Source organism: Fonsecaea monophora (genome assembly GCF_001642475.1).
Source record: "Fonsecaea monophora strain CBS 269.37 chromosome Unknown Scaff8, whole genome shotgun sequence".
NCBI lineage: Eukaryota > Fungi > Ascomycota > Eurotiomycetes > Chaetothyriales > Herpotrichiellaceae > Fonsecaea > Fonsecaea monophora.
In genome coordinates, this window is record NW_019173939.1 from 23,624 (window position 1) to 45,771 (window position 22,148).

The 22,148-nt window shown below is 52.5% G+C and overlaps 11 protein-coding genes across 11 annotated transcripts; 8 read left to right on the forward strand and 3 right to left on the reverse strand.

Moving 5' to 3' along the window:
• Positions 1 to 3: 3 nt before the first annotated feature.
• Positions 4 to 1,823, reverse strand: AYO21_01911 (hypothetical protein; the record flags this gene model as incomplete). The annotated part of the gene is made up of 4 exons (XM_022651892.1): positions 4 to 134; positions 217 to 321; positions 371 to 1,132; positions 1,187 to 1,823. 4 exons carry the CDS (start codon positions 1,821 to 1,823, stop codon positions 4 to 6), a joined length of 1,635 nt encoding a protein of 544 aa, XP_022515636.1.
• Positions 1,824 to 2,537: 714 nt separating this feature from the next.
• On the forward strand, positions 2,538 to 3,362 carry AYO21_01912 (hypothetical protein; the record flags this gene model as incomplete). Its single annotated transcript, XM_022651893.1, has 1 exon — positions 2,538 to 3,362. One exon carries the CDS (start codon positions 2,538 to 2,540, stop codon positions 3,360 to 3,362), a length of 825 nt encoding a protein of 274 aa, XP_022515637.1.
• A 444-nt stretch (positions 3,363 to 3,806) lies between these two features.
• AYO21_01913 (jumonji domain-containing protein 1) lies at positions 3,807 to 4,160 on the forward strand (the record flags this gene model as incomplete). Its single annotated transcript, XM_022651894.1, has 1 exon — positions 3,807 to 4,160. The coding sequence occupies one exon, from the start codon at positions 3,807 to 3,809 to the stop codon at positions 4,158 to 4,160; it is 354 nt and encodes a 117-aa protein (XP_022515638.1).
• Positions 4,161 to 4,756: 596 nt separating this feature from the next.
• On the forward strand, positions 4,757 to 5,710 carry AYO21_01914 (hypothetical protein; the record flags this gene model as incomplete). The annotated part of the gene is made up of 1 exon (XM_022651895.1): positions 4,757 to 5,710. The coding sequence occupies one exon, from the start codon at positions 4,757 to 4,759 to the stop codon at positions 5,708 to 5,710; it is 954 nt and encodes a 317-aa protein (XP_022515639.1).
• A 438-nt stretch (positions 5,711 to 6,148) lies between these two features.
• AYO21_01915 (hypothetical protein) lies at positions 6,149 to 6,925 on the reverse strand (the record flags this gene model as incomplete). The annotated part of the gene is made up of 3 exons (XM_022651896.1): positions 6,149 to 6,265; positions 6,319 to 6,732; positions 6,869 to 6,925. The coding sequence occupies 3 exons, from the start codon at positions 6,923 to 6,925 to the stop codon at positions 6,149 to 6,151; spliced, it is 588 nt and encodes a 195-aa protein (XP_022515640.1).
• A 1,202-nt stretch (positions 6,926 to 8,127) lies between these two features.
• On the forward strand, positions 8,128 to 9,936 carry AYO21_01916 (hypothetical protein; the record flags this gene model as incomplete). The annotated part of the gene is made up of 4 exons (XM_022651897.1): positions 8,128 to 8,211; positions 8,277 to 8,870; positions 8,919 to 9,098; positions 9,145 to 9,936. The coding sequence occupies 4 exons, from the start codon at positions 8,128 to 8,130 to the stop codon at positions 9,934 to 9,936; spliced, it is 1,650 nt and encodes a 549-aa protein (XP_022515641.1).
• Positions 9,937 to 10,929: 993 nt separating this feature from the next.
• On the forward strand, positions 10,930 to 12,227 carry AYO21_01917 (hypothetical protein; the record flags this gene model as incomplete). Its single annotated transcript, XM_022651898.1, has 3 exons — positions 10,930 to 11,214; positions 11,289 to 11,786; positions 11,856 to 12,227. The coding sequence occupies 3 exons, from the start codon at positions 10,930 to 10,932 to the stop codon at positions 12,225 to 12,227; spliced, it is 1,155 nt and encodes a 384-aa protein (XP_022515642.1).
• A 655-nt stretch (positions 12,228 to 12,882) lies between these two features.
• AYO21_01918 (hypothetical protein) lies at positions 12,883 to 13,556 on the forward strand (the record flags this gene model as incomplete). The annotated part of the gene is made up of 3 exons (XM_022651899.1): positions 12,883 to 12,924; positions 12,999 to 13,480; positions 13,532 to 13,556. 3 exons carry the CDS (start codon positions 12,883 to 12,885, stop codon positions 13,554 to 13,556), a joined length of 549 nt encoding a protein of 182 aa, XP_022515643.1.
• A 92-nt stretch (positions 13,557 to 13,648) lies between these two features.
• Positions 13,649 to 15,048, reverse strand: AYO21_01919 (hypothetical protein; the record flags this gene model as incomplete). Its single annotated transcript, XM_022651900.1, has 3 exons — positions 13,649 to 14,711; positions 14,770 to 14,887; positions 14,937 to 15,048. 3 exons carry the CDS (start codon positions 15,046 to 15,048, stop codon positions 13,649 to 13,651), a joined length of 1,293 nt encoding a protein of 430 aa, XP_022515644.1.
• Positions 15,049 to 15,543: 495 nt separating this feature from the next.
• AYO21_01920 (hypothetical protein) lies at positions 15,544 to 17,118 on the forward strand (the record flags this gene model as incomplete). Its single annotated transcript, XM_022651901.1, has 1 exon — positions 15,544 to 17,118. One exon carries the CDS (start codon positions 15,544 to 15,546, stop codon positions 17,116 to 17,118), a length of 1,575 nt encoding a protein of 524 aa, XP_022515645.1.
• Positions 17,119 to 18,452: 1,334 nt separating this feature from the next.
• On the forward strand, positions 18,453 to 19,386 carry AYO21_01921 (hypothetical protein; the record flags this gene model as incomplete). The annotated part of the gene is made up of 2 exons (XM_022651902.1): positions 18,453 to 18,957; positions 19,019 to 19,386. 2 exons carry the CDS (start codon positions 18,453 to 18,455, stop codon positions 19,384 to 19,386), a joined length of 873 nt encoding a protein of 290 aa, XP_022515646.1.
• Positions 19,387 to 22,148: the final 2,762 nt, after the last annotated feature.

Below are 22,148 nucleotides of genomic sequence, written 5' to 3' on the forward strand. Positions count from 1 at the left end.
GACTCAATCAGGCATCGGCGAGTGTGACTGTGTTTGAAGGATAATTTCCACCAACTTCAGCGCTTTCTCTTCCTCAGTCCTACGAGTCATCAGTTGAAGACCAATAGGAGCTCCGTGGAACGCAAAGCTGTCGTCTGACACAGAAATTAGCCAGCAACTATGAACCTCAGATGGAAGGAGACTTGCAGGAATCATTCACAGATTCATCCTCTCTACTGAGGGGGACAAAGATATCGGGCTTGAGGTCCACATATCTATCGACGAATCCGGCTGGGAACGAGACTGCGGCAAAGTCGAGTAAGTTTACTATGGCACTGTATCCTGTTGTTGTAATTAGCGTTTTTCATACTGTTGTGTTCTCGTTGCTCACCGTAATATGTCAATTTGTTCTTGCAGCAAGCGGCGTCCGCACAGACGGGCATGATCACTCCGTCCACTGGGAGTTTGGTGATAGTACTTTGGCTGGTGGATTTCCAATACCTCTGATACTCTGTTTGATACATTTCTAGCGATTTCATAAGGGCCAGATACTCGGAAAGGGACAATGATTGAGTGGGTTGGTGGAAATACCAATCCCTCAGAGTAGGGACGGGCGGTTCTCCGCTTGATTTGATATGTTGCCTCGTGGCCTGCGCACCATCAGCGCCAATTATCTTAAAGTACGTCTCGACCAGAGCCGCATGAGATGGAGGCTCCCATTCAATGACCTGGTAGTTGGCTCGCCTCAAGCTCTGGATAATTGATCGTAGAGCCCGCCTAACGGGGGGTTGAGGCTGGATATGGCCGTCGCACTCTAGTACGGCAAAAGTTGGGCGCCTCAACGTCAACTCTCTGACTTTTGCTTCTCTCCACGGCATGTCGATCCAGGCAGGGTCTTCTTCAAATGCAGTAGACCCAAGCGACAGCCTTGCGATGTATTGCAGTAAGCTGAAACTCCAGGACATCATGGCAATTGTCGAGTTTCTGGAAGGGAGACTCGTCTCGCTGGAAGCGACTCCGAGGGATGGAAGGCGACCAGACGAAACTTTGAGGCTGAACAGACTGCTGAAAGCAGCGGGGATACGAGCTGAGCCCGCAAATTCAGTGGCCCAGCCGATGGGAGAGCCTTTCAATGCCAATAATGCTCCTTCACCTACAAGCAGTCAGAGTACAGGTCTCGGCCCATGTTCAAAGTCATTACGCATACCTCCTGCAGCGCCACCGCTGGATAAAAGTCTTGAATAAGGGTTAATGGTACGGCCGTGTATATTATTTGCTGTTTCTGCTAACATCATGCTTTGAGGCACATTCGTCTTACAGAAGGGGATTGCACCCAGCGCCCGCATATGTCGGACAATCAGAGATTCGGTGGCGTCCGTTTCCTTAGGCCCGAGCCAGGAGATAAAGCCGGCGGCTGTCTCTGTACCCGCGACACGAAAGCGGTCCATGAAGCTGACTGGTAAGCCATGCAGTGGGCCCCTCAGACCGCCTGTGTCACGATGATACTTGTCCAGCTGGCGCGCACTGTTGATGGCCTCTTCGAATAGCACTTCCGTCAGGCAGTTCACAAATTGATGACAAAGCGCAGCCCTGTGACAGTAAGCACGGACAACATCCTCGCAGCTCCAGATGCCAGCGTGGATGTGGGCTAAAGTGTCCATTGGGGGGGTTTCGGTGAAAGTGATTTCATCAGGCGATAGATACTTCGCTGGCAGGTCAAGGACAGATGGACTATCGTCTCCTAAAGGTATTTGATCAGGGGGAACGAGCCATGGAGAGGGGATTGCTTTCAGCACGGTCGCTCTTTTGGCGGCAGCCCGATTCTCCCACGCAATATGTGGCATTGGGAGGACGTATGAGGTCGTGCGATTGAATAATTGTAATCGGAAATGTAAGTCATTGGGAGTTGTACCTATCACCGAGGACCAATCGAAGATGATGGAAGCATAGAATGGACCTCTACTGTGCTCGCTCGGATAAGAGATACCGACTGCAGGGTCTGGCAGCTGGAGAGCCGCGGAGGGGCAGTAAGTTGGACTGAGAACCGCATGAAAGGAAAACTGGCTGAATGTGTCAGATCGTCTGAAAGGACCCTATAACTGATGTCATCTCAACGGCCACTGAAGCTTGATTCCACGTCCCAATGGGAATTGAACTTTTTCAAGAATAGATTGCTGTCTCTCTGCACGAGGTACCTTGTCCCTATTCCTGGCCCGGACGTGGATGGAGCAGCCACGATGCCTGAAGTTGCTGAGCCGCGGGATATTATTTTTCCAGAGGGGCTGTGATTGGCCCAGACGACGTCATTTCCTTCCAGGAACCGTATGGCAAGTCACGCTACGCTAATCGGTGACTCGGGCTTCAACCGACTTCCGAACATCAGCCAACGTTGTCCGGAAGGGGACCACGGTTGCCACGGTCCATGATCTGTTGCTCTGGAGCGAGATATATCTCACCGAGATTTGCCGGCACGCAGATGGGACTGACGAGTCTCCCAGTACTCAAACTTGACTGCCCACCCCCGAGACTAGAGAGTAGCATTATCAAAAGCCTCTGCCATGTTCTTCATCGTTCCTGAGAGAAAGAGTTCAAACCAACCTGCTAGTCCAAACTCGGACGACCCCTCGGCATCACCGCCACAGAGAAAGCGCCAGCGTTTGTCTCCCGAGGCAGAAGAGACATCCGGCTACTACCCTAAGCGGACACCAAAGGCCTGTGACCGATGTCGTCTAAAAAAGGCACGTTGCCAATGGAGTGCCGGGAAGATATGTGACAAATGCAAACGAGATGGCGTCATTTGCACAACAAACCGAGAATCGAAAAGGGAACCCAAACCACCGAACGCCGCGTACGTCCAGCTTGTCGAATCCCAGAGAGATTGCCTTCTCCGCGCGATCACAAAGATAGTTGAAGGAGGATTGTCTAATGATCCTGCCGCGATGGCCAATATGTTGCAGGAGTTGGGCATTCGGGTCCAAGATCTCAAGAGAGCGCCTCGAGAGGGTGTAATGGATGAGCCTTCTGTGAACTTGGACGACACCAATATATACGAAAACGCGGCCGAGATTCAAGCACTCCTAGAGGAATGGACCCCAGAAAATACAGGTACCGGAGAGCATCACCGTTTGTCGACACTGGTATCCCGCAATCTTGGAACGTCTCTGTCTTATTTCGATTCACAAACGCACACCGATACCCCGTCAGTCATGTCACAGACATTATCGAAAGCATCGGCGGACGCGACTTCAACACTGGACACGACGTTTTTGCCGTTAGTTGGAGCGGACGATTGGTTTGTGTTCGACGACTGCGCTGATAATTGGCCACTGCCTTTCGCAGAATCGTGCATGGACGGGGCTAGGAGCACAGTCGGAGCAGGATGAAACTGGCCGAGCCAAGTCGACAAAGATCGCCCCACGAGCGGTGAAAATGGGCAGCATCTTTCGTGATGTGAGAATCGAGCATTGACGGAGACGTTGCAGGGACATACAATGGGGTTAGGACGACCCAGATACGGCGAGCCAACATTCCGAAGTCAGGAACAAAGTGCTCATCAGTTGGGACCGCCTGTAACCTGATGAGAACCATGGAGCCGGCCCTGGGCCATTGTCTACCAATCCATGTGAGACGTCGCATAATCGGCGAATACCAACAGTAATGCCGGGATATGTTTGTCGCACAGACATGCCCATGGATACGGGCCATGTGCCGGTTCAGTTAACATGTTATTGGGATGGCGGAACGACTACCACCGGCTAAGGCTTCACGCTGCAAATAAACCAAACCCTCGATCCTAAGGATATTCAAACCTGGTCTTGAAATGGTCTATGGCTTTTGGTATTGGCGCAGGTACCTTGTGGTATGGATACATGGGATACAACATTATCTACGGTGGATTTGCGGATGACGAGCTACAACAAGAGACATCCTTTACGGCGGAAAGGATCTGGAACGCAAGTTTGCCCCTGTACGACGAGACACAGAATCTTTCACAGGACGATGTTCTTCTGCCCAAGATGGTAGATAGATCGCCAGGTCACCAAGAGTGCATCTCCAAGGCTTACGTGCAGAAGAGGAGGCTGGGATTCGCGGGGGCAAGGCTCGAGAGCCCTTCTTTCGGTGCTTGTATCATTGTACACTTTGTGTCTTTTGAAACTTGGGAACGACTTGCAGAGTATTAGTTTTCTTGTAATGTATGGACCATGACTGTGTTTGAAGCAGTAGTCCTCAGAAAGGAATATGCTTGCTTGCCTTGGAGGTGACCATTCTATGTAATCAGACCACGACGCTTTGGAAGGCAGGAGACAGGAGGTAGTAATACTCTGTCTCTTGGCCTATCCACATGCTGTTAGATATGTCACATCTGTGTCGGCAGCGGGTGTGGTTATGTCTAATATGTATCTATCTACCAGAAAAGATCTCCCCGCCCCGCCCCAGAAATAGGCGGGCCCATAGCGCGAATTCTGCACTAGACCGTGTTTGTCAAAATACATCCATGCATGCAACCAGGACATGAATTTCATCGCTTGAACGCAAATAATCGTTAGTATTTACTCGGCACGAGGGACATGATTTCTCTTCCTGTAGAGACAGAATGAGATGAGTCCGCATATCGATGATGCCAACACCTACAATGTGACCAAGCTGTTCAGCCATTCCTGCACTTTGCATTGTCAATCGTTCCTCGAGGACCGCTTTGGTCTCTTCTTTACCTCTCGCTCTCACCCTCTCTGTGTACCCCTCCAAAAGTTTCCTGCACAGCACACGACAAACCAAAATGTCCCCCTCAACAGCAGCTGCGGCGGCAGCAGCAGCGACCGCACCACCTCTACCTTTTTCCCTAGCGAATGAACTCAAGGCTCTCCGACACGAAAAGCGGAATCAAAATCTGTCGCGCCTGCCCGCGAACGCCACTATCCAACGACGCCCTCTGAACCACGCGCCCGTCGCGGACCTGCGCTCCTCGGGGACCAAGACGCCGAAAGTGGTCTACGTGTCGGCGCGCACGCCCGTGGTCGCGGCGATCAAGCGGGTCAAGAAGTACCTGGTGCACATTGAGCGGCGGGCACTCGAGGACGCTGGGGGTGGGTTCGCGTCGAGGAAACATGGACACGGAAAAGGGGGAGGACACCCCGCAAGGGCGGCCGAGAAGGCGAACGAGACACTCGCCCGCGACAAGGAGGAGGTGCTCGTCAAGGCGAGCGGGCGGGCAATGGGCCAGGCGCTGCGGGTGGGCGAGTGGTTCCGGAACAAGGAGAAGGACATGCTGTGTCGGGTTGAGGTCAGGACGGGGAATGTTAGCACGGTGGACGACATCGTCCAGCTTGACGACTTGGAGGAGGAAAAGGAGGAGGAAGACGAGCATGCCGAGCATGACGATCCAGGACAGAACGAGAAAAATGAAGATGTCGAAGAGGGTACGCTCGAAGAACCGGCCGAGCCTTCAACACTGCAATGCGGCGATACGACCCTGGAGTTATTGGGTGGTGTTGACGTGGCTACAAAGAGTTCCGGCGAGAACAAGAGCCAGTCAACACTGGCTGAGGCACAAATGGGAATGTCGGCGGCAGAACAAAGTGCAAATGATACAGCTATGCACGACTCCTTACCCAACCACAACCGGCGAAGGAGGAAGAAACGAAAGAGGCCAACGTACGAGGCAGAGAATCTCCCCGAAGCACGGATCAGGTGGATCAAGACGGTCGAAGTTGCAATATCTCTGCAAACTTGAATTTCTCAACAGACAAGACTGGTGGGAGGGTGGGAGGGACGGAGAATTGTTGATGCTATTATGGCTGAACAACATGGAATCAGCATACACCGGAATGGAATGTCTGTCAGTGTCAAGAACTTATATCCACTAAATCGACGGGTCTCTCTGTCGCTATAACTCTCAAATCCTCCACCGTCTTTTATGCAGCTTTCCCGAAAGGGGTCTCTCTTCTATCAGTGAAAGCCATGGGCCTGTCTCTGGATATTGCAGTTTCATGGCTTGAAACAAGGCGGGCCCCTTGAGATATTCGGCACTTGGAAACTTCAGAGGTTTCCACTGCTCCCGCATTGAACATGGTCGGGATCCAGGCCTTTATGCCGTCGCTGTATTCAGTATTGTCGCAGTCTACCCGTCACTTGAGGTGGTTGCTACATTCGATAGGGTGCGTGATGGCGCTCATGCCTCGACCGGGGCTGGCTTTCTGAAAGAAACCTTCTCCACAGCCACATTTTCATTTCCACTCTCATCCTTTCGCAGTTGATAGACATACAATACGAGGACATCTCCTTGGATCTAAGCCGGGGTCAGTGAGGAACCGCAAGGGAGTCTGTCATTGCTCCACGTACATCCATCAGGCAGAAACTGGGGACCGGGTCTTCATCAATGGACAACCAACTTGTACTGAATGCGCCCGTGGCGCTGCCAGGGTTGACGAAGAATTTCCCCTCAAGCTCGTATGCCTCGAACTTGTGCGTACCACCCCACAGCAAGATGTCAACGTCCATTTGGCGAGCGGCTATCAGCAACGCATCCGCATCTCCCTGCGGAATGATCGTATGACCGTGCGTGAACCCAATGCGAAGTCCTCCATGTTGTACCACTTTCGACAGGGCTAAATTGGATGCTTCCGTGTCGAAGTCGCCTTTCACGATGTGCAGATCTGGGGCAGTCTGCCGTAGAAAATCGTACGTCTCTTTGTCTGTGATGTTGCCTAAACACACAACCTGTCCAATCTTTCCCGGAGCAAGGAGTTTGCGGAACTGCGCCACGGAGAGTTAGAATTGCATGGTGTAGTCTAGAGCTTCGATTGGAGGAGGGTCAACCTTTTGCGGAATTTCCTATGAGTCAATGTGAGCTTGTTGCGCGGTGAAAAGACCATACAGGACGAATGCTTACCGGCGCTCGATCTGGGATGAAGAGGTCGCCAATGACCAACACCAACCTGGAGGCCATGCCTCTCTCCGCGGACTTATTCCTCGTAGCAGAAACGGCGCATGCCCACAAGATCAGCCTAGTTTCAGACCACGCATTGCTCACAAAACGAAATCAAGCTGAATGACGGGGAGGCGCAGGCAGTGGTGTTTGCACGGCGCCCGCAGAAGGTGTAGGCGAGGTTAACGGCGACTGGATAAGGAATGTTGAGCGAGGGCCAATCAGAATGTCCCGACGGAACTTGTCCGGTTGAGGCTGAGGCACGTCCAGATGGAAAACAAGCAACTCTAAGAGACGACGGTCGTCTCGTCGCATACCACATCAATGGACGCCTTCAGCTATTCTTGGAACCAGAGGCAGACTGCGGGCCTTTTGGTTCTACCAGGAACTTTCCCGCGCTCTATCAGAACACGAACTCCCTAGGCCATAGTATACCACCATTGCTGGTGTTGAGTGACTCTTGGGGTGGTGTAGACTTGTTCCATGACTCCTGCGCGAGGCTGACTCGCGCGGGCGGAACACCCTGGGCGACCTGTGGTTTCACGCCAGTTCATCAGCCTTTCCTTTTCTCTGCTAGTTGCTCAGGCATCTCTGTTCAGATCCTGGGAGTCAATTCGAAACGGGAGTCAGAGAGGCTCTAATCATTTGCCAAGCATCGGGATAAACCCTCCGCAACGGTCAGCGCGTTTGACCAGAAGAGGTTTGGTCAGCTAAACAGGTTTGCCAGGAGTATTCCCCCTCCTTCTCTGACTGCTAGTTGCCCGATTCCGTGAACTTCAGCTAGTTTGGGATTGATGCCTTTTACCTTTGGCTAGGGACCTTTGAACAACCTTTGCTTCTGCGTGTTCCCGTGCGTATCTTCATGGAGACTCTGCATCGAACTCTCATGTGGCCTGTCTTTTTGTTCCGCCGACCGCCGACCTGAGAAAAGCTGCTGAACAAGTCCCGGTCCAAACAGCACTGGACGCTCGGTTACATCGTTAGCCGGGCAAAAGGTTCTGGGGCCGCTCTCAATTCCCAGGAGACGTTCAAGGAAGAAGAGTTATGAGTTTTGGCGGGGAACGGCCATCCATCGATGCTCCTCCCTAAACCATTCGCTCGGCTGTGAGACGCATCCCAACATTTGACTCGACACGATCTGTCGACTGTCACTTTCTACGTGGCCTTTACTCTGCCCCATAGGCTTCTCTCACTTCTACCTCCCCTCATGCCTATCGGATGCTATGGGCAATACTGGTAGATCAAGTACAGGTTGTGCGCGCTGCAAGAAGCGAAAGATCAAGGCAAGAATTTCCTCGTCGAATATCGTGAGTTGTGACTGATTAGGCATAAGTGCGACGAAGGGAGACCGGGTTGCAGGAAATGCGCCCAGCTGCGCAAGCCGTGCCCTGGATATCCATACCAAGTCCATCTGCGAGTTCGGACACCACCAAAGGGCGAACCCTCGGATTCAGGCCCAAGAGATCAGAGACCCGGTCCCTCCATATTCCCGCTTCGCCCTGCCATTGCTGGAGAGAACCTCTTGACTTCATCGACTCCTGCTGCCAACAAATTTGCACCCGACAAAGTCAAGATCGAGGATGATGCAGGTGAATTGGCCTTGCGGAAATTACCAACGACTCGACGCTCCATCTCTCCCCCTTTGCGCTACGACATTCAACACCAGTCGCTGTGCTTTTTCCTCAATCTGTTCTGCTTCCAAGCAGGTCGGCTTTATTCGTTCCCCGTCCTCGACTTTTTACCGGGAATGCTTCAGAATGCCGATCCTCGCTCGTGCATTCACAAGGCTGCAATGGCAGTATCTCGAATGACTTTGGCCGATAGATACAGTGGAAAGGATGTCAGGCTACAGACTGGTCGAGAGTACGGCCATGCGCTGAGTTTGACCAACGCGACCATCCGTGACACAGCTGCAAGCATTCAAGATGAAACTGTCCTTGCTGTCTGGCTCCTTGGACTCTACGAGGTAAGTTCGAGGGATCGCGTGCTGGACACCATGCTAAAGCATACCCAGATGGTCAGCGTGGTGCTAATGCACGGTCGGACAACTCCCGAATCGCGATCGTTGGAGCAAGAGTGGCAGTCTCATCTATTGCACGTCAGGGGAGCCATGAACTTGTTGCGTCTACGAGGAATGTCGCAGTTTACGACGGCACGCGGGGAGAAAATCTTCCGAATTTTCAAAGCCGCCATTGTGGGTTATGCTCGTTCTTATTTTCTACCCTGCTGACAATCGCCAGCAAATGCGACTCTTCATATTGAACTCGGTTACCTCTAAGGATTTCGACAACCTAGAAATCGACGTCTACCAAGATGAGCATGAGTTTGTGCCGTCTCAAACCGCAAACAAGGCCACTTCATACTTCCACCGTGTTGCTCGACTTCTGGAGAAAATCAAGCATTTTCTGGGTCGAGGCCCTGGTCAGCTTGCCCTTAACAACACGACGGCTGATGTTTATTTGAAATACGGCGAAACCTTGGATGAAAGCATGGCTGGCTGGAGCAAAGACGAGCCAGGCTGGGATATGATGAGCGTACGTGCCACGACAGCCGGTACTATGTGGGCCCTCTACCCGACCCACGCTCTCTACCATTTCTACAGCTTTTGGGTTTTCTTATATTGGCTGCGATTCCTGGCTGCGCGGTACAAGCTGTATGAGGCTCTGATCGAACTTCTGAAGCTCCGCATGAACGCCGATCCAAGCGACCCCCAACAGTCCCCAACAACCGTTAATCTTCAGGTTTCCAAATATCGGGCGGTTATGCGAATGACTGCATCGGAACTTATCGGTCTGACAGCATACGCACTGGGCGATGTAACTCCTACTGGGGACTTCCATTCATCTGTATCTGGCCACCATCCCCAAAGGGGTTTCCAGGAGATCAACGTTGTTGCGGCTATGCAGCTGGTGCTGCCCCTCAAGATGTTGCAGCGATCAGAGCATCTCACGGCCACCCAACAGGGGGCGGTTGACCTTGCTATCTCTCACATTGGCGATGGCTTCCGGCGGCAACCGTTGATGTTAGTTTGATCTCGAAAGGGTATACATAAGCAGACGATCGCAAGTTTGTTCATCTTTCGAACACTTCATCCTTGCCGTTCTTCCGCTTGCCATGCAGCGAGGTAACAGGCCGTTCTAAGTTGTGATTCAGGTTGACATTATTGCACGGACCGACTGGGAAACTAATTCATCGCCGCTAGCGGTCTCACCAGAACACCATGGCTGGAAGTGCGCTTGAGCGGATCGACCGGGTTTCAGCGACCACACATGAAGACAAGCATGTCTCCTGTAAGATGTAGCACGTCCTGGCTCGCCCTACTTGCAGCTGACTCTCTCCCCAGCCTTCGAAACGCCATCACACCTCATACCGTTCCTGATGTCCGGGCGTCCATGAGATGATGAATATGACACATCAAGTCAGTGGTAGTCCTTTGTGTCTTCATCACGACACCATCAGCCGATACATGTCTACGTCAAAGCATCCAAGCTTCGAGCTAGCCTAGGTAAACGATCTCGCCTAGACTCGAATGGTATTTGAGGTGGGCCGTGCACTCTCCCAGATATGCACGATGGCCGGGCTTTCTTGACACTGGGACATATCTTGAAATGGAGGAAGGTCTTACCGCAGAGGATGCGAACGCATGCTAGGGACAATTCAGCACTGGAAATGGGTGTACCAATGGAGTACGGCCCTGCGTTTAATTATTGTAAGACTCGACCGAGGTAACATGTAACTATATGAAAAGACATGGTCAAGCACAGCCAAAACTGTGTGGACAAGAGTCTTTATGCTCCTACCTCGGCCCAAAGAGCCGAAGACTCTGTAAACGCGCGAGTAAGGCTCCGTTCGACAAGGCTGGAAATTCCAACTTGTGATTGGCCGAATGTCTAAACCTCGATGTCATTGTCTCCCCGTAGCCTGTATGAACTTAGACCTCACTCCTCAACCTGCGACCCGAAGGGTGTCATTTACTATTCCATCCCGGCCAATTTCTTTCTTTCCAACACGGTTTATTTTTAAAGATGGCAACTCTTCAAGGAGCCGGGATCCCCAGGGTCAAGCTGGAACCCGCGCCTGACCAAAACATTAAGATGGAGTCCATGGACGAAACACCTTCACCTTTCGTCGACGAAGATGATGACATGTATGAGGATGCCGGTGACCTCGATTTCTCACAGGCACAGCAACAACTATGGCTCAGTCATATTCCGCGAACATTATGGGAGACACTCTCTAAACTGCAAGATGAAGACGAGATCGAAATTGGGAGAATCAGGGTAGAAGGCGCAGAGTCAAATCCATCAAGAGTATGCTTGCCCTTTTCATGGTCTTGAGCAAATTACATGTGCACGCGAAACATGACTAACGACATGGCTCATAGGTCAGCATGCTGTTATACCCGCTGCCAGTGTTCGAGAACGAGCCTAAAGAATACAACCTCTTCAACCCGCCGCCTGAAAAACTACGATCACGGAGACCTGGACAAGCGTTGGTCTTCTCGGAGAAAGATCTACCAGGATACAAACCCCGTACGTTTGCATGGGACGATATCGATGAGGAAGGCAACCCGGGACAGGGCCGCTCATTCCTCTACGAGAGACACAAGCGCGAGCAAAAGAAAAAGGAAAACAAAGGGCGCTTCGTGCCCTACGCTCGACGACCTATACCAAAACAAACAGCCATCACGGGCACAATAGCAAAGGAGTTCGAGGCAGTACCGGTCAAGAACGATGAGTACTTTGTACTCGAGAACAAGCAGGCGGCAGAACTCCTCAAGATTCCGGAGCGAGAACAAGCCATCTTTGCCACTGGCGACTACGATCCAGAGAAGAACAGCAGATCGTTTATGACGATGAGCGAAAGACAAGCTGTCTTGAAGGTAAGCAGACCATGTCGAACCCGTGTTTGGGCCCGTGCTGCTTAGACGCGACTAACTCTTGGACTACAGAGCGCTCAGGCAAGGAAGCACGCGCAAAAGGAAACCCGTGCGGCGCGTGTGGACAAGCATGTCCTCATCGACAAACTTTTGGATCTCTTCCGTCAGCATCGCATCTGGGGTCTACGCGACCTCAAAGCCAAGGTCAACCAACCCGAAGCATATCTCCGCGAAACGCTCTCGGAAATCGCATTCATGTGGAAGTCCGGTGATTTCAATGGCAAGTGGGAGTTGAAGCAAGAGTTCAAGCAGCAAGATACGACTTTACTGAATCCAACGGGCGTGGAGGTTGCGCCAAAGGTGGAGGAGTCAGACATGGACACCAAGTCCGGCATTGACGACGATGACGACGATGTCTTTGAGGATGTCGGTGTGGACGGTTAGGAGCTTTTCTAGGACGAGTGGGTTTGACTGCATAGCGAAGGCGTCTTTGGGAGGTGGCATTTTGCGACCATGAACGAAGCGATACCCCAGGTGAATGACATGCGATAGCGGCACACTCTGGATAATAAGGCAGACACAACTGGGCCTTTTTGGCACGCAAGCATGGATTTAGGCCGCAGGGCATTCTGCTTTGTCTGTTCATTCTCTCCATAGCAAAGTTTCATGGAGTGCCCAACTCCAGGTCCGTGTTGTAAACCTCTCTCATCGAGCCCGTTACTCTGCCTTCTATTCTACATACATGTCCTCACTCGAGACGAAGGCATGCGGAATATAACCTACAAATGACGACTCGCGATCACCTCTGTACTTCATCCTATTAGGCTTGGGGTGTCATGGTGTATGGAATTGATTGCATTACACGGCGTTGTGCTCCACCCCACTAATGCCAAGCACTACGGCAGACCATGATATTTGCACTTGGATCGACAGCTCGATGTTCGCAGGATGCCCTTCCAGCAACCCACCATCGCCACGAGTCCTTTGGATTGGCTTCAGACTGTCCACTCTTTCTTCCTTCGTGTTTCCTCGTGAACCGCCGTGGGAATCACTAGCTTGTCAGGAGGAGATAGGTCGCCTTTCCTGAACACAGGCCAAAATGGCCGCGAAACCCATCAAAGATGTCGTCGCGGTTGGAAAGGTACGACCCCAGCATGGCAACCCGCAAAGCTGCTTCTACCTCCCAAAATCATTTTGGCTCACTCTCTTCCACAGAAATATACCCAGCAAAGCGTCGGCATCTGGGAGACGCTCCGCAAACTCCTGGTCGTCGATCCCAACCGCAGCAACGGCGTCCCCGTAAAACATTTCCGCAACCCGACTCCCGGCGGTCTCGATCCCAAGTCGTACGACGAAGCTGTCACCACCCCGGCCGCCGACATCGCAGACAATCCGTATTGGAAGAGGGATGTACGGAGGGCATATCCAACACTGAGCACGGTCACACAGGGTGATGTGGTGGGGCTGTTGACATTGGGAAGTGCGGCGAACCCGAGTCCGAAGTTGTTGGCTGGCGAGGAGGGCAGCAAGCAGTTGGTGGCCGCGAAGCAGGAAGGGGAGAAAGGATTAGCGACGTATTTCGAGCAAGAAAAGGCCGCGGCGGTGTTGGGAGAGCATGGCCTGCCCCCAAAGCCGGTGGCATATGGACACAAGAAAGACGTCAAGTATGAGATCGGACCGACAAGTTATGGAGACGGGTATGTATTCTCCTCTGGAAAGATATTATCTCTCGCTAACATTACCTGCAGGTACCCCTGCCGGAGCTTTGTCTAGAAATCTATTGCGTTTTGAAACGGGGCAAATGTATATAGTCTTCTCCGGCCATCAAGTGCGCATGATGAAGAACTCAAGAACAATTCTTTGATTCATTCCATCGCAGCCCGTCTTTCCGCCTCCAATGCAGCCTGCTTTTGCTCGAGGATCTCTCGCTGTCGGACAGCTTCTTCCCCGACAGCTTTTTCGCCTTTGCGTCGTTGGCGCTCCTCAAAGGCTTCCCTGCCCTTCATGATGCGACCAACGATCTCGGCAGCATTGACGTGGGAGTACGGGTGACCTTCGATCTGACGGAAGATGCCCATCTCCTTCGCGTCGACGTATGGGTCAAAGGTCGAAGGCATGAACGTGGTCGGACCGTGATATACTGCGGCAACCCTTCCCACAGGTATCGCTTCCAGGTATGCCTTTGAAGGAGAGAATGGAGCTCCAAAAACCACCGCGTGAATGAAACGGCATTGCAAGACGCAAAGCCCGCGCTCGAAGATATTCATGATGGGATAGTTGAGGCCCTTCCAATGGTTGATCACGTCATCGTTGTGAACTCCAGCGACCACGTAGGCCTCGAAGTTCTCCGCTTGGTTGACTCGCTTGAGGAACTCGATTTGCCCCGAGGAGAAGAGATCGAAGCCGCCATCCACATAGACTACACGTTGACCAGGTTTCGGGCCCCTTCCAGGAACAATCTTCTCGAATGTCCCAGCATCGTCGGCTTCTTGCTCTCCTAGCTTCTTCACCCGAGTGTTAGCCCAAGTCCATACTTCGGCGCCAGGCTTCGAGGCTGTTTCGTCCATGGCGTAGTCTTGGATTCTCTCGAGCATCTCGGCCCCAGCAGCGACCTTGGTTGGATCGACCACACCGTCACTCTTACCCTGTAGTTCGTCTGTCAAGGACCGGATGAAGTGCGTCTTAGTACACAATAACATCCTGCCAACCAGGTCGGTGGTGGATATTCCAGGCGTTCTTTTGAAGACAAGGAAGCGGCCAGCGGCCTTGACGAAACGGTAACAATCCTCGCCGCCGGCATCAGAGGTGATGTCATCGCCGTGGGCGACATACCAGCACCCATAGTGGGAGATCCACGGCAAGGCTGTCACATAGGGAGCGTGGGGAATGACTTTGGTAGTCCATCGACAAGCGTCGCAGGCGGCGATTCTTGCTAAAGGCTTAGTTTTGGAGCCGCGACAAAACATACACAGAGGAAAATACACACCGCTCATCCAATGTCATGACCGTCGGTCCTTTATTCTCCAAGATTTCCTCATCCGAGTGTAGTCCAACGTAGAGCTCTTTGCCTAGCTGACGGGCCTGTCTCAGTGCGCCAGCATGACCTGGAGGGGTTAGACCGGCTTACCTTTTTGATTCATGCGGGAGACCTACCGTGATGAGTGAAGTCGAAGCAGCCGTCGACCCAGATGCGATCTTTTCGGATTTCCTCGTCCTCCTGGGGATCGACCGGCCATTGACCAGGCTTGGGTACCGCTACATCCATATTCCAGGTGTACCACTCAAGTACGACGAGGAAACAACGGGGGGTTCGGTTCGGTCAGTTTGCCACAAAGGAGTCGACCTGGGGGGATTGTGCATGTAGTTGTCAGAATAGAACCCCTCGGAATAGTGTTCCTGGACCCATGATCGGCGTGTGGACAAGAGGGCGTGGCACGGTGGCTGCGTGGGAAGAAGACGTGAATGGAGAAAGGCCCCTGAACAGATGGCGCAACAAGAGTGGCACAACCTTCAACGCCTCTCCCCACAACCTCATCAGCTTTGGCCCCTCTGGTGCCTCTGACCCCCTGTCTATTCGTAACCTCCCCTTACACACTATCTGCAGGTACCCTTCTTTGAGAGAAAAAAATCTCCGCTCCCTTTTCTGCGTGGTTGCAGAATTCGCTGGGCGCACACTATTGTCCTGGGCCACCGCTCTGATTCGGCAATCTCGATCGCCTGATCAGGTGGCACGAAGAAAGAAACACCAAGGAGGAATAGTATGACTGAGCCTAGTACCCAGAGCCAGAGTCAGCCTCGGTCTCAATCCTCGCGCGATGGCTCCGTCAGTTCGACCAATTCAGCTGCTGGAGGAGCAACATCAGCAGGAGGAGCGGCTGGCTTCCTCTCCAAGATCACTAGATCTCCTTCGCGCAGACACAAACCTCTAGGATCAAACAGTTCCCTCGACGCTACTCTCGCCGCGGCCGGCTCGACACCACCTCGTCCTCGTCCCCGTCCAGCCTACACTCGGACGGCCACTGCCCCTCCTGCGCCCGTCACCCTGAATTCCGCCAGACCCGATCTCATATCCCGGACCAACAGTGATGTGACTAGCCACGCTACACCTGAGAACAATATGCTACCTCTTCCGCCTGGGAATATTGCTCCGATCTACACGCCGTCAGGAGTCAACCGCGCGCCCTTACACAAAGTCTCCAGCAATGTCAGCGTCGGCGATGACACCGTAAATGCGCGCACCGTCAAGGGCAAAGACAACTCCTCTCGAGAGGTGGACGTGCCTTCGGCGTTGGCGCTCAATGGCCTTCTCCTCAACAACTCGAATACGGCTGTTGCCAACCAAGCCAACAATTTTGCGTCTTATGCACAGATACAAGAGATGACACACAAGAGGATAGCGACGCTGGAGTACCTGCGAAGGGCGCACGAGGGTCGGTCTTTTTGGTTCAACACGGTCCTGTTCCATGAGAATGATATTGCAAGGCTGCCTTCTTATACACCCAACCGACTGTCGCGGAGAGCCGTCAATTTTATGCTGCTAGGAATGTCACTACCCACAATTCTAGACTTCCATCCTCCTCAGCCGCCAACCGCTACCAATGCTGCGAACAGCGCTGCGGTCGCGCATGATTACTTGAAGAATTTGAATACTCTTTTGACGGAATTCGAATCCTTTCAACAACTCCATCCCCCGGATGGCAGTTCGGCAAGTTCACTCAGTCGGGCACGAATCCCTCAAATGTTCAAACGGGCGACGACGACGTCCAGACCGCGAAAGTCAAGTGGCCCCGTTACCGACATTGGCCTTCCTATGCTTCCGGCTACGTCTCCGCCCTCGACTGTGCCGGAGGGTGGGCATCATGGTTCACAACCCTCAATCGACACTACGGCCAGTGGAACTACTTTCGCCTCGTCGGCGAGTACCCTGGTGAATCCTTCCCCTTTGGCTCCCATGCCAGCAGCAGTCAACTTCCCCAGTGCGTCGGCATTTCCTCCTCCAGCACCATTCGATGCGCCGAATTCAACTCTGTTACCTAATGAAGGACCATACACTCACCTTCAAACCCCGCCTCTTCCATTTACGCCCGACTTCTTCACCGTGTTCGCGACCTTGTGTGACGCGCTGATTGACACTTATCAGCGGTTACTGCAGATCCTGACAGGTCCGTCGGCATGCACGAACATGATCAGTGACCTCTTTGCCAAAGTTGACGGGCGGATCCGAAAAGTGATTGTGTCAGCGATCGTCCGGGAATTTGAGCAGGCTTCCCGAGAGTCGGCTAAAAGAGAGATGATAGGGGTGCAGAAAGTGGTGTTGGGAGGGCTGATGGCATGAAGAACTGAAGACGAAACGAGACGAAATGGATGGGAGGAGGTGAACCCCTTTCTTATGTCACCAGACCTGTATGATGATATTCTTGGATACCACATCAAAGCGTGGCGTTTGGATTGAACCTTGCCAGATGGGCATGATGTAACAACTGGCTGAGACAGACCTGCGTACCATGTACGAGTAATATGCACAACCGTTACGCGTTTCCAAAAGAGGACGTGACAAGGCTGTGTGACGTTTGATGTTGCTGACGCGACAACAAACTGACACGCGACCACGACAATGTTCAAACCGCAAATGTTCCCACCCCTATTATTCCTTGGTTTCCATTCACAGTCTATGAAGAACAGAGTATACCGAGTATTCGTACTCGTAGCCGGCCGATATCGTCAAAGGATGTGTCATGAAAACTCGACAGTGCGAGTAAAGGACCCTCGGAAATGAGTATTCACAAACTTTTCGCTAATGGCAGATTGCTTTGACCATGGGTGGTGGTCAAGCACCTTCCAGGCCCGGACGTCCAAGTGACCGGAAGAAAAAAACTGCCCCCTAAATGGTCGTTCTGTGGGGTAAAGATCCTGGAAATTGCCCGCCCCCAACCAACCCCCGGGACCAATGTTCGGGGCAGGCCCTGTTCGATGCCCTTGTCCTGTGTGCCTATTCAGGTGTCAGGGCTACAAGTGCCGTGTGACTTTCGCTCCCACTTCCCGAGGAGTATCGCCTACTCGTAGAGTGACCCAAGCGCCCTTCTTTCTCTCCGGAAGTCCTGATGATAGATTGGCACATTGCATTTGTTAGAGTGTGTACTAGTCAGGCTAGGGCGGACAGGGCTTGCAGAAGCATTGAACGGTGGCGTCTTCTCCTGGCCTCTGAAGCATTGTTTCTGGCTTGTCTGGGCCATGGCAGCACTGAACGGGCGTGCCTGGCTAATCCCTTTAAGTGTCTAGTAAGATCCCCCTCCCCGACTCCGACTGGCACCCGCATTGACCTCATTTCCCTATCAATTCTCCGAACGGCTCATCCAATATTATATTCTCACTCGTATCTCTACCACACGTACAAAATTAATATCAAACTCTCGTCGTCGCGCGCCGTGTATTTTCTCGCTTCGTGGTCGTCTTTATCTCTCTGATCTGCCATTTCTGTGTCTATCTCGAAAGAAGAACACAGGCAGAACCGACATTCTACGGACACCGCATGTGACAGCAGATCGTGCGCATTACGAAGTGGTGATATAGCGGATACCAGAGATCTGTTACATTCGTCGCATGTCCCTGCATGCTTCTGCGCATACGCCCTCTCAGCATTAGTTTGACTCTCTGACGGCCATACTCAAGATGTCGGCCGTGCGGCGCAGCCAGGCCGTCGGCCTCACCCTAGGGATTCTCTTGATCTACTTCCTCTTCTTCTCGGGCTCTGGCACGACCACAGACTTTCGCAAAACTACCGAGGCCTCGTTATCGCGGCGTCGAGGCGTCTTGAGAGGCGCGCTCTCGGACAGAGAGTTGACTGCACAAACGAATCGCGAGTTGCAGATGATCCTGGACAAGCAGAAGGAGCAGAGACAGCGGGACGAGGATCAGAGGATCTTTGACGCGTCGCCTGTCCAGGGCAATCACCCATATACTTCGACCATCAGTTTCGACGATGAGATCAGTATCGGTGGAAGGAGGACCATGCCGAAGGAGAAGCCGAAATACCCTGTCGACACGACCACGGCCGTCGCAGCGGATGGACAGGGCGAGGAAATCGCATACAACGGGAACAAAGTCGAAAAGGCAAAGGATGACGGAGAGACTCTGGCACGACAAGAACTGCAAAGCATTTTGAAGAAGAGTCCAAGTAGGTCGAAATCCGTGTTCCCTTCTCGAGTGTTGAGGTACTAACCAAGTCGTCCTACCAGTCATCATCTTCTCCAAGTCCTACTGTCCCTACTCCAAACGAGCCAAAGCTCTCCTTTTGGAAACGTACAATATCACGCCGGCGCCTTACGTGGTAGAACTCGACCTGATGACCACTCCCGTTCCCAAGGCCCACGACGATGAAGATGACGATGCGCCAGCCCCTACGCTAGGCCGCAAATTACAAGACCTCCTGGCCACACTAACTGGTCGACGTACTGTGCCGAACATCATGATCAATGCGCAGAGTCTAGGTGGCAGTGATGACATTGCTAGAATGCATACGGAGGGGACGCTGGAGGAAGAGATCAGAAAGATGGGCGGGAAAAGGATAGTCAGTATCGAAAAGAAGCACAAGGACGGGGAATGATTGACCTGGGGATGCAATGTCTTGATAAAATACGGAAACGAATTGCGCATTCAACGAGCATGGAACGTCCATTTCCTGTGAGGCTCTTGGTACCACCAAGGTGCCACGACTATCCCTGTGTCACCATGTCGTCTGGCGTCCATCAATTGGCTGTGACAGTTAGCGGTACACTGTCTGAAACTACATCTGCGAAGATTGAGCACCACCGCCAACCAGCTGGACATCTAAATCACCACAGGGCATTTCAGCCACGAGCACGACGAAATTTCGCCTGTATCACCAGGGTAAGACCTCAGCGGCTTCAAGCTGGTGCACAACGCAACCAAACGCAACGGAGCTTGAAGCTCTTTGCGGATGCGACAACTATGGCTCACGTTGAAGGCACCCATGGCACATATTGGTCATGGAAACGCGAACCCAGTGAACCAGAGGCTGAGGGTCCCCAACGATCCCAAAAGGTCCACCAACTCGAAGTGGACAACCACCCTGGCACGGCGATAAAGCATGGACTTTGGAGAGCAGGACGGGGAAGATCCATGGGCCTCGGACCTCCTCACTTGCAATTGTGCTGTCGGAGCGGTAGAGGCGGAACATCTCCCGCCGACTGCAATGTCTCCTCAATCTGGCGAAGTGGCTGTCAATGAAGGATTCGGGGCGGCCAAACGCGGCCGAATCACACGCTATTGAGTACAGACTGGTTGATTACCAAAGAGGTTAACATAGATTATGATTCAGGCTGGAAAGAATACTGGAAAAAGCGCTAGCCTAGCTAGTACCTACAGTACATACCATGCATGACCTTTAGAGGGACAAGTGATCTGATTTTTGATACGCACAATATTTGTTTGGTCCTGGTCCTTCCGAGGGATCCCTTCATGTCTACCTACTTGTACAGCAGTAGTAGTATCATCTTTTGCCAAGCGCACCCGTTTTCCGTCCAGTTCTTATTTCTTTGACCATTGCCCTCTGGCCCTCTGGCCCTTTGACCCCAAGACCGAACGACCGACCGACCGAACCAAGGCGGACCAAGACCCGGGTAAAGGGTGAAAGCGGTTATCCGTCGTTTGTTATTTCTGCGCGGGACAAGGTCGAAGTCGAACGTCAAAGGTTGAAGGTGAAGATTTTGTCGATCATCACTTCTACTATTACTGCTGATGCTGATGCCAATGCTACTGCTACTGCTACTGCTCTACTTCGTCGAGTCGAGTTGAGCCGAGTCGTATTAGTCGTATTGGGCGCGGCGCAGCGAAGCGGTTGGGTGTGTGTGGGACAAGACTACATACCTCGTATCGACTAGAGACTATTCCTACTTGTTCCTCGTAGTAGGTCTACCTACGTAGGGATTTTGAAAACTTGTTCGTTTCGTTCGTCCGTTCGAGTGAGGGACGGAGCGAGAGGGGGGGATGAATGGATTACTTCTCTAAAGCCCGAAGGATCGATCGATTACTTCTTCTGACTTTCAGACCCCGGCCCCGAAACGAGACGAGTACTCGGTACTCGCAGGAGTATGATATCCCATTTCCATTGGTATTGGGCCCTTTTGTGTTCGGTGGCCGAGGCACATGTTCCCATTACCCTGCGGGGATTGACTGCTGTGTAACTAATGAGTATCCGCAATGCCGTGTCTGCCGACGATAGATAGATACAACGAGAGAAGATACGTCGATACTCTTGAGTACCCATGTAGTGTCCTTGTGCTAGATACCCAGCAAGTACAGTATGTGTCCGATGGTCTCTTACGCCCCGGAGCGATGGTCTGGTGTCTTTGACAATGTCTCCAAGTGCGTACTCGACACGAGGTATATCTTCAAGGACCTGATCCATCTACTACTTACTACCTACCTAGCATAGCATGTTCCTCCAGGATCTGTGGCAACACTTTAGGCACGCAGGTACCAAATAGTATGTACTCCAGATTAGGGAGGCTTGTCTCCGTACGGAGGATCCGTAGGTTAGTAGTATTCACTCAAGGCGCTGAAGCAGACTCGATCGCATCCTCCCCCCTCCCTCGTCTCACACAATCCCCCTCGTTTGCCACAAAGTGGATTGATATCTGTCACAGGGATGCCAACGAGGGATCCCCATACGACATTCTTCCCTCGTATTTTCCATTCTCACTTCCATATCCGGACCAAAAGAAGAACCTCGCACGGCTAGCTTGCTAGCTAGCCAGCTGATCTCCATGCCATGCCATGTCTACTCACCCTCGTCCTCGTCTCGTACGGCCGCCGAGCTGCCCCCTCTTTCAGGCGAGATGGGTCGCTCAGCGGATGATGTGTTGCGATATGATGCGATGCATGCACGCATGCAGGGTCTCCTCGCTACAGGTAGAAGTACGGGTAGATTTGTTCGGTACGAGGTTTGGCATATATGCAGCGAGTACTGTGGCACCGAGGACTCTAGGTAACGTAAGTAGGAGGTAGGTAGGGCAAGGGTGGTGGTCGTTGTACTCCGTCGGTGGCGTAGGTGCACACAAAAGTTAGTTTTGGTATATCAAAGCGGGCGAAACATTTTATGTAGGTAGTAGTGGTGGTAGGTTGCGTAGATCTGCGCCGAAAAAAGCTCTTGTTCCCGTTGGGGCTTGAAAAGCTTAAGATGTATTCCCCTCCCTCGCCTTCCTCCCTTCCTCCCTTCCGCTGCCCCCTCTTCCCTTCGTTTCCTTCCTCGCAAGCAATGGACCTCAAGAACCCGTAGGTACACGATCGAATGCATCGGCCCGACTCAGCTAGTCTAGCTCAGTCCCAGCTGGATGAAACTCGACA